The 11,205-nt window shown below is 33.0% G+C and overlaps 1 protein-coding gene across 1 annotated transcript; it reads right to left on the reverse strand.

Moving 5' to 3' along the window:
• Window positions 1-4,415: 4,415 nt before the first annotated feature.
• LOC110936897 (transcription factor MYB14) lies at window positions 4,416-5,686 on the reverse strand. The gene is made up of 3 exons (XM_022179305.2): window positions 5,485-5,686; window positions 5,193-5,322; window positions 4,416-5,050 (listed from the first exon to the last, which is right to left on the reverse strand). Exons 1-3 carry the CDS (start codon window positions 5,615-5,617, stop codon window positions 4,567-4,569), a joined length of 747 nt encoding a protein of 248 aa, XP_022034997.1. The 5' UTR covers window positions 5,618-5,686; the 3' UTR covers window positions 4,416-4,566.
• Between the last annotated feature and the right edge of the window lie 5,519 nt (window positions 5,687-11,205).

An 11,205-nucleotide genomic window follows, 5' to 3' on the forward strand; every position in this document is an offset into this window, starting at 1 on the left:
TCTTTTTATTACTCTTCGATTCCTCTCACAATCGTAGGCCACTGGGACCCCAAAGGCTAGAATATCCCTTTGAACGGATTCATCCATACTAAGTATGCCTTTGATTGTTTTGACTTTCACCATTCTCCTGTCAGAGAACTTAATGACGAAGCGTCCCTCTGACCTCTCAAACCTCCATGAAATAACATGTGGCGTTTTAGTGAATGTGTGGAGTGTGAAGCTTTTGTTTAGTTGTTGTGCTTATAGACATGCCCACTACACATATTCTAAGACACAGGCACAACTACAGAACAATTCAGGATGCAACACTATGTAGACATGCCCACTACACATATTCTACTTTCTTCATACACAACAGCTAATCTCAAACTTTAAAATTATATACACTTATGTATCGTACTAAACTATTGTATACTCACTTTGTATTCAATTATAAAAAATGATTATGTCTAATACAAGAGCGATATTTTCTAATGTATTACAGATTGGTTTTGAGCCTTATAAATCACCTAAAAGAGACCAACACGAAAACCAATTCAGTATGTATTAAAATCAAAGAGGTTTCAGCATTAATTATAGGAGAATGTAATAAACATTAGTATGCCAAAAAAAATTGCGTAACATACATATGTGTACATATCAGATTGTCGCAGGTGTTTTTGGTTTTTTAGATTATGAGGAGAGAGAATTAATGGGGTTGGAGAACATCTATTTACTATTGTACCCTTGTGCAGTTATTATAATTCAGTTTTTTGGTTTTTATTAATTAAAAAATCATGTAAACTCAAAGATCTTGATCTCCTCATCCAACGGCCAGGATTTGTTCTTTTTTGTTTACTACATTAACATTGTTCACTCTTGATCCCCACCCTATATATATAGGTTTTATCATAAAAGTTATAATCGTAGGAATGAGCAAGTGGTACTGGGTATCGATACTGAAGTTGTTGAACGGAACCTTTTTTTGTACCAATTCGGCACCCACTATTTGCTTTTTGTAGGATCAGTACTTTCGATTTGGTACAATGTTGTGCCGAACAATTACGATATCAGTACCCTTTTTCGGTATCGATAACGACTTCAATAGAACCGACACCGGTATCAACATTGGTTGGATAAAATAGCAAATCTAACGATTTTGTAATAAAAGAAAAATTAATATTAAAATAATATCATTAACTGTATATAAATAAGTCTAGTTTGAATTAGAAAACAAAAAACTCTAAGACTAGACGGTATGGGGGCCGGCTGAGGCCCGGCTTGGCCCGGCGTCGGTCCTCCACACCGCCCCCCACTCCTTCGGCTCGTCCCATCCGTCTCCCACCAGCCGTTCACGCCGGGCCTCTCTCCTCAAACACACAGCTATACATACATATATATATATATATAAAGGGTTCATCCCCCATCCCATTAGGTCCATCCCTTTCAAGCCTCTCCTACGTGGCGGTGACATGACGGCCCATCCCCTTGAGGATGAGGCTCTCCATACCCTCCAGTCTAAGAAAATAGATACACTCAAAAAAGGAAAATAAAAGTTACCTTCTTGGGGGGTTAAAATAATTTGTTAGCCAAATAGTTTGTTAGCCCATTTGGTTGAAGGCAACTTCTTATAGATGATAGACATGAGTTTTGATTCTTAATACCAAATGAGAGAACTCAATCAAAAAGATTAGTTTGGTGGATGAGAGAGCCCATTTGGTATATAAATCTCACATTGATTGCCCATACAACCGATGTGTGACAAGTCTTATATTTTGCAATGGTTTCGATCCATAACAATCGACCCTCCTTAAGAACCAACGTCCTCGTTGGTCACGGCTTTTGGGTTAAGTTATCTCGTTTGGTATAGGGATGAGATTTTTTACCGAAATACCGGTACCATACCGGTACCGTACCGTACCGATCATAAACAGTACCGGTATCGGTAATAGATTTTTTGAAATTCGGTATCGGTAAAAAACGGTATCGGTACCAGTATTTTTCGGTAAATACCGGTATTAATACCGAATTTAATAATGACTTTATGTATTTTGCTATTATCTTAGATCCCACTATGAAGTTATATTTTCTTGAACATTGTTTTACAAAAACCAATATCAAATTTCTTTTATTTGGTTATTTTTAATCAATTATGATGATTTTTTAGACATGTTGGAATTTGGATGTTAAAAGTCGAACCCATGGATGTTTACCTTTTGATTTTTTTAACTATTTAATATGTTAACCATTTGTTTACATTCCTTTATATATTACTCTAATTCAATTAATAATGGATGAATGGGTTGCACATGAAATTTTTTTAGGTAAAACAACGGATGACAACAAAGCGGTACCAATATGGTAAAGTACCGAAATACCGGTACCGGTACCGTATCGGTACCGAATCTATAAATACGGTACGGTAATCGGTATCCACATTTCCTCAATTTCGGTAACGGTATTTACGGTATCGGTACAGGTACGGTACCGGTATCGTACCGATCTCATCCCTAGTTTGGTATGTAACGTTGCCAATAATAAAAAATTAAGAAGTAAAACCAGTGTGGTTCAAGGTTTGAACCTGGGCTCTCAAAATTTGTAAGCAAGAACTCTATCCACCAAAACACCAAACTTTTTTGTTATAGTAATATCCGCTAAACCTATATATAACGGAAAATAAAACTAATAAAAGACAAGAAATATAAAATAAAAGACAAGAAATAATTCTTCATAATGCTTTATCAATAATATATATAAAATTAGTTTATGGGGCATCGAAATTATATATATTATGTATAAAAACTTGTCTGGTCGCATGTTTGATATATATTATGTATAAAAACTTGTCTGGTCGCATGTTCGATTTTTACCGTGAGCAGAATCGGGAATTCACCGTCAGGGCGCTTGGTCGGGTAGCAAACTGAGGAGGAGGATCCCTCCCGCGATCAAGGGTACTGTGCATTTACCTTTTTTTTTAACTTGTCTAGTTAATGTACTTTTTGTTATCTTTTTATTTGAACGTTATATAATAAATATTTAATAAAAGATGTTAAAAGTTGTCGATAAGGGTGTCCGGGGCGTCTGCTGGGAGGGGTGCGGTGAGTGTACTCCCCGATCGGGAACACCGCTGCCGACCCCTCGGTGACCCAAATCGGGGAGTGGGGAACGGGGAGAGGTCATGATGAGATTTGTATGTTTTTGAGTTTTTTTTTTCCTTGTGATAATCTAAATATACATGCTGAGTTTGTGAGCTAAGTTAGGACATGTTACACTTTCAAATATGAAGAAGAAAGAAGAAGAAGAAAAATAATTTTTAAAATACCCCTCAAACTTGTTTTTAATTAAAAAAAACACTTAAATTTTTTTTATTACTTTTAAAAATACCCCTCAAACTTGTTTTTAATTAAATGAAATGTTCTATTTTTTATTTTTCTTTAGTTTTAATTTATTTAAATTATGTTTTACTTTTATAAAAATATTTATATAAAAAAAAAAAATTAAGTCCCCAAGAGAGGAGTGCCGTCATCAAATTGAGGGTGTGGGGGGAGTTGACGTGGCGCGTGCTGATTGGCTGTGGGTAAGAAAGGTCACTCCCCACTTAAAGGAGTGTCCCTTACACCCTAATACGATTACATAACTGTATTATATTCTTAATTTTTTATTCTAACACCACTCTACCTAATAAAGAAGCCAATTAGTATACGAAGTCCTTTTTAATTTCCACAAAAGTTTCATCCACTAGAAAACTTAAACTATACACCTCGTCTTTTGTCATGTTTTTCTTGTCAACGTTAGTCCACCAAATTTGACTAATAATGATTAAACGGTAAAATTCATGCTGTCACCTTCAAGAGTAAGAAAAAATAAAGGTTATCGCAAATGCTTTTGAAGCCACCTTTTAGATTTTGCAATTTATTTTTATTTTTTGTTGTCACATGTTATAACTATTCTATAATAAGGTTGATTTTCAAATAATATTTTCTTCATAATGACTATTTACATTAGACACACTAATCCTGCCTATGTTCATTGTATCATTTGATATTATTTAATAACAAATCGATCCTTAATGTGTGATTAATATGCCTTTCAAATTTTAAATTTTGATATCTTATATTTTATAATGTATTTCAACAAAACAAAATCTTATTATATCACATAACTTACTTATACATATTGGTTTAGTAAGAGAGAAGAAGAGAATGGTGCAGAACTATATGACTATGTGATGTATCAAAGTTAAAAGATTCAAATGTTTATACGGTTATTCTGGTTATCTAATTATTAAAATTAAAAGATTCAAATGTTTATACGATTCTTCCGGTTATCTAATTATTAAAGTTAAAAGATTCAAATGTTTATACGATTCTTCCGGTTATCTAATTATTAAAGTTAAAAGATTCAAATGTTTATACGATTCTTCTAGTTATCTAATTATGGTCGCTCTACCAATACAAATCCATTTATGTTAAAAGAGTTGACCACTCTTGTTGCACAAAACTTTCTTTCATTTTATCTATTTGATTGAATGATTTTTCTAACCAAAAATCAATACAATGATTAAAAAAAAGCTAGGTGAAATTAGGTTCATAGTAACTCATCCCCACTCGTTAATGCATTGAACCAAAACTGCATGTCATCATGCATGCTAGACTTGTATTTATACCCTCCTTTAACCTCCGTTAACTCACCGGAATTTTCACCTGAGAAAATCTCCGACCAGAAATCATCATCCATTTGTTCTAACTTTCCGAGAACTTGCATGTCACCTTTATCCATTGTAATCACCGAAGAGATCTCACTATAAGAATGCTGAGGAGAATGAAGTTGAATACTATTCGTTCGACCACCATCACCGGAATTTATCTCCGTCAGCTTCGATGATGATGAAGACGGTGATGCCTCGACATACTCTTCTTTTAATTCGGAATTTTGCTGCTGAAAATTTGAGACCTGGTATTGTTTTTCGGGTTTGTGATTGTGATCCACTCGTTTCTTTAAGTGAGTGTGCCAAACATTCTTTATCTCGTTATCTGTCCGTCCTGGTAGTTGTGCTGCAATAGCTGACCATCTACAATCCCGATCAATAAAGATCATGTTAATTCACAAAACAAACAAATACAAATGTGTCCTTTCCTTTCACTCGTGGCGACGAGAGAGATGATATAAAGACAAACATTTTCTCTCTCCCAGAAAACACGGTAAAGATTTACCTGTTTCCCAAGGCTGCATGCAATTGTATGATGATTTGTTCTTCTTCTCTTGTAAAGTTACCCCTTTTGATATCGGGTCTAAGATAATTAATCCATCTGAGCCTGCAACTTTTTCCGCATCTTAGTAAACCTGCCAAAAAAATCATGATTATTATGATTAATAAACAAAATTGAAATCTCAAATCACGGTTTTATATCTTTTAATTCTCTTGATTGAGTCTTATGAGTTTTCTGGTAACTGGTTTTCACGATAAAAAAGAAAAAGAACAGAAAGACCTAAGCATAAACTAACCGGCTAGTTTAGGGAGAGCGCGCCAGTTGTCATGACCGTACTTATTAACGTAGTTGACAAGAATTTCATCTTCTTCACGTGTCCATGGGCCTTTCTTTAGTCCCATCCTCTCGCAACATGGGGCTCTAACCATTGTTACACTCGAAATATTTTTTTTTAAATATTTGAATATGGTTTATAATTTCTAGCAAGTGAAATGGAATGGGACACATGAAGGGTTTATATAAGGTGTGTTGGGTAATGGTACGTACTACAAAAGGACATTGAATTTAATATTGAAATAGGTCAAAAGTAGTGAATGATTTTGGATTCCATTAAAAGGTAATATATCTTCAAAAGATATGGAACTAAAAGATAGTATTTAATTAAATATATACATTTTGATTCAAAAGATATGGAACTGAAAGATAGTATTTAATTAAATATATATACATTTTGAGCATTTATAGAAATAACATCAATACTAAAAATGAATTCTTTTCATATGAGTAGTGAATCCAAGATTCACTAATTAATATTTGTGTTTGTAAATTAAACCTTTAGTTTTTAATGTTAGTGAGCAATATATTTTTTTTCCCAAAAATATGCAATGCATAAGCGTTACATATTATATATTATCATAAATGCAGATACGTATATATTATTATAGATAAAGGTTGGTTAGTGTAAAATAAAAAAATACAGAAAATATGGGAGACTTAAGAACATGACACGTCTACATGTGTAAATCTTTTTGGAAACATACATGCGTTTAATCTGCATACATGTTTTTTTACATCAATGTTGTAACGGAGGAAATAAACTTTGCTTTATACTTGAAACATGGCTGGATTCAGGTGTGTTTTAGGAATTTTTAGTAACCTTTCGGTTTGAAAAAAATAAAAAAAAATTAATAAAAATTTTGTATGATTTGAAAAAATTTGTAAAAGTATTACTATTACTATTACTGGATCCACCACCGGTTGTCCGTTGTAATCATTTTACTGAATCAGGTACATGTTAAAGACATTTAGAAAACATCATATCATATCAAAATAAATAAAAAAAATCAAATCAATGTTGGATAAAACTATAATAAATATAATTGATCAGTTAAAGGCAGAAAGGTAACTCTTTCTTTTGGTATTTAAAAAACAATATATCATATCAAATTAAATAAAATCAAATCAATTTTGGATGCCATGGCATTATAGACTTAAGGACCATTAGGTTTTAGGTTCGATTCTTGTAAGTGGTCTTTTTCTTAATTGTTTGAGTTTTCTTCTGAATTGGTGTATAGACATTATTGCCTATTGAAAATGCATATGATCGGATGGTTCCATTGATAGTACGATTATACTCCAATGGTCCGTTAGTCATCCAAATTTGTCGTTAAAAAATCAATTTTGGATATAACTATAAAAGATATGTTTATCAGTTAAAGGCAAAAAAGTAACTTTTGGTATTTAATTTCATATCAGTTATAATGAGATAAAACTATAACAAATATATTTGATCAGTTAAAGGCAAAAAAAAAAAAAAAGTAACTCTTTCTTTTGGTATTTAATTTCATATCAGTTACAATTAGACAACCAAATCAATTTTAACTATCAAGTTAATAATCAAAATACCTTAAAACAGGGATATCTGATTTCCCATATATCAGGAATTAAAAACTTTGATATGCATTATGCAGACATAATGCTAAAAAAAATATTATACATATGAATTGATATTGATACTTCTCATGAATAGTAATTCATATTTTTTAGTATTTGTTTTTTATTTTTATTTTTAATATATTATTTATTACTTAATTTATTTTTTTAGTTATAACTTTTCTTTCCTAACCTTTTTAGGAATTCATAATATACAGTTTATTCTTTATGATGATTTAAGTTATTTATCTGTGCGTTGTGATGGTATATTATTGCGAGCATTTGATCTATGTTGGTTCAATCATTACAATACCAGTAATGCAATCAGTACAAAAATCAGCACGTATTTTAGATCGACCGAAAACGATAAAAACAAACATCGGTACCAGAGTAGATATTGCTCGAACAGTATCGGTCGATTCAAATTTTCATGGTACTAGTGTTGATGTTGTTAGGTACCGCACGGTAGTGATAGTGTGCCAATTTATCGAAAAAAGAAACAATAAAAATAAATACCAGTACCCAAACTAATGTTGTTCGTTCAATTCACTATTGTAGCGATACGGTATCCGTTATCAAACAAGAAACCATAAAAATAAATACATACCAATACAGATGTTTGTTTCTGTTCGGTGTACGTTGTCAGTTTATCAAAAGCAAAAACAACAAAAATAAATACCGATACAGATGTTGTTTATTCGGTTTGGCTTTGGTTTGGTACCATAGTGGCATTGTATCCACTTTCAATTAAATTTATATCACAATGTTATAAAAACAAACATAGAACACAAACAAAATGAACCGAACTGATATCAACTAGACAACATCGTTGCCTGTATCGATATTCATTCTTATGGTTTTCGATCGATGTAAGATATTTTATATTTCGATTACTGCAGCGAGTGTCAATACTCTAATGAACCAAACTGATACTGACTGAATTTCCACCACAAAGCACGAAGAAATCTCACTAGTTTAAATTAGAAAGGAACACGTGAGAAGGGTATTATTCATTTTTTAGTTCTAAATAATATATATTTTAGCATTTTATATTCGAAGGTCAAAATAAAGTGTGAACACATGCGCGTTTAGCGGCCATGTACAACTGTTACATGATTGCAGTGCATCATGTGATTGAAAATACCGAATACCACACTCTCCACATAACTATATAAAAAAGTATAATATCCTCACTTTCTCACTTGTCAATATTTTATGTGATTTCTTAGTAATTGTATATGCCTCTTTAAAGATGATTTTTTTTTTCTAAATTTCAAAATATTTAAACCAAGGATATGAATTTTAAATCTAACGATGATGTTAAATTGAAAAAACAAATAAAAACGTTAAACTATGCATTCGCATTATAGATTGTTAAATCGTCTCAAATTTATACCAAAAAGTACAACATGATCGTAAAAAACAATACCTAAGATGTAATGATAACAAATCAAAGTAAAAAATAAAAAGAATAACATATATATATAGGGGATGGATTATGAAAAAACTTATCTTTATGAGAAAACTAAAAAAACTCTTAAAAACACACCTTTTTTTAACATTTTTTTGCTGCAAATCTATCATTTATAAGATTAAAAACAAAATTTGAAAAAAAAAACAAAAAAAATAACATAATTAGTATTACACATGTGCAACACTACGAAAAAACTTAAACCCCCCACTTCCTAAAATCCTAAACCTCCCACCCCACCTCCTATAATTAGTATTACACATGTGCAACAACAAACTGTTACATATGTAACACGTATTTTCAATAGTTGTTGTTTACCTAACCTCTTTCCACAACGTTTTTATGATGCTCAGTGTGTGGTTCGTAACTTATTTGTAATGTATATACTGCTCCATGTAAAACATAAACAGTGTCCCACCATGTTTCCAGAGCTCTCGCATGCAATTGTTTCTATGTTGATAATGGCATGGTTGCCCTTAACTTATGTTTCTTATTTTAATCGTATATGTATGTCACACTTCTACAGTAGATATATGTATGCATTGGGCACGCATACACTTTACAATTGTTTGGTGACCTATGTAATTTGGTTTTAACGTATGTTACATGTTACCATCAAACATTTGTTAACAACCAAGTGCTCATCTTCAACTTAGTACAAATGGCCCGTTGTATGCATTGGGCACGCACCACTTTACAGTTGTTTGTGACCGATGCAATTTGTTTTAATGTATGTTACATGTTACCATCAAACATTTGTTGACGACCAAGTATTCATGTACAACTTAGTATAATGGCTTGATGCACGTTAAATGTATGGTACACGCAAGGTTGTCATATAGTGTCACAGTCCTGTCTTGTGTTTTCTAGTACCCCTACCATGCAAAGTAAGTTATGCATGAATAACATATGTTACAAAGTATCTCGTTCCCCCAAATTGATCCACTTTTTCAATCCACATCATGCATATATAGTCTGGTTTTGAGTGACCACATAGTAAACAGTAGAGCTATCTGACTTTAGTAAACAATTTTCGTTCAACACTTTTCCAACATTTTGGTCTATCTACCGACATCAAAAAATTGAACCACACACATGTACAAAAATTACATACTTCCATTATCCACAACCCTATTCCACAATACAACTAAAAGTTTCATATCAACATACGCTCCTAATCAAAAGTTTACAAAAACAAACATCGACCTATTACAGACAAGACTAGAATGGTCATATTGTATTTTTTATGACCATAAATTACCAGCCACATAACTTCATCAAAAAAAAAAGTACCACCTGCCCAAAATAACTACAAAAACCACTAAACACTCTCAACAAAAAACATACAACCAAATACATGTGACAACCCTCACAAAACCAGGTATCCGTACGACTTAATTAATTATTAATTGTTGCCTAATTACTGTGCTTGACTGAGATTTCTGCTACTTGATTGTTGATACTTATACATGTCTGCATCATACTATGATTTTCCTGTCACTATATTACTTATTTACTGAACCTTAGTGACAAACATGATGCACAAAAGCACAGTAGCACTAAACGGATACACAGTGAACATGCTGATATAGCCAGCATCAGGCAAACACTGCCTCTAAAGGCCTGAATGAGCCAAAATATTTTTACTACACCCAGAGTGTGTGTAGGAATACAAGGGTTGTATGATTACGTCTCTAGGGATAAGATACAGAGATTTGGATGTGCCTAAAACATACTCTTAGCACGAAACACAGCACTTTTATCAACACACTAGCTTCTAGCTAATTAATAAAGTGCCAAAATATGAGGAATTATTCCCGACACTTTGCAGAATAAATTGTGTCGCTAAAAATATTATTTATGACGCTTAACGGATATCTTAAGCACTTTAACGGATTACTATCCGACCGAACAACCGGACAATACCCGGAACATAAAAATATTGCCAAAATTAATATTGGTACTTTTCTGAGCCAGTTAGGGTCCCTGATTACCCTAACACCCGCTTTTTAATGCATTTAACAACTAACGGGGTTAGACCTTTAAGTAACGCACTTAACATAACTGAACCGTAACTGAACGATCGGAAACGAACCGGATGCCATTACATTCTAATGGAATCGGCCAAGGTGATGTGACACGAGGGTACGTCCTTTATTATATTTAATTAGATTTCGCGATTATCGAGGCACATTTCTCTATAAATACCCCCTCTCTCTCTCACACATTTACACACACTTCACAAAAATCTCTCTCTCCCTCCCCTTGAACACCTCACGGCCGAACACCCCCCATCACCATCCATCCGCTTCGGTTTTTGATCTCTCCATTCCAAGTGCATACAAGTCTCGGTGATCACGTACAACGAAGCTTGGAACAAGCGGAACGCCAAGGACCTCTACCGTTAGCTTTTATCCACGCAGTTTTCGACTAGAATCTTCCCTAGCCCCGAGCTAGAGGTATAATGTTTAAAACTCGTTTTTAGTCATGTCTAAAGTGGTTAAAAGGATTTTTGTCGGTTGAATGTCGGTAACCCGCTTGATGAATCTAAAAAGTCTACTAAAATGCGTATATCGTTGGATAAAAGCTCAAAACGCGTGTAAATGTTGTAGT

This window comes from Helianthus annuus, chromosome 4, assembly GCF_002127325.2.
Source record: "Helianthus annuus cultivar XRQ/B chromosome 4, HanXRQr2.0-SUNRISE, whole genome shotgun sequence".
In the NCBI taxonomy this organism is placed as follows: domain Eukaryota; kingdom Viridiplantae; phylum Streptophyta; class Magnoliopsida; order Asterales; family Asteraceae; genus Helianthus; species Helianthus annuus.

Coding starts and splice junctions, on each gene's coding strand:
- LOC110936897 (XM_022179305.2), bottom strand. CDS start 5,617: ATGGTTAGAGCCCCATGTTGCGAGAGGATGGGACTAAAGAAAGGCCCA. Junction 5,323..5,484: donor CGCTCTCCCTAAACTAGCCG/GTTAGTTTATGC, acceptor TTTTTTTGGCAG/GTTTACTAAGATGCGGAAAA. Junction 5,051..5,192: donor CATGCAGCCTTGGGAAACAG/GTAAATCTTTAC, acceptor TCGGGATTGTAG/ATGGTCAGCTATTGCAGCAC.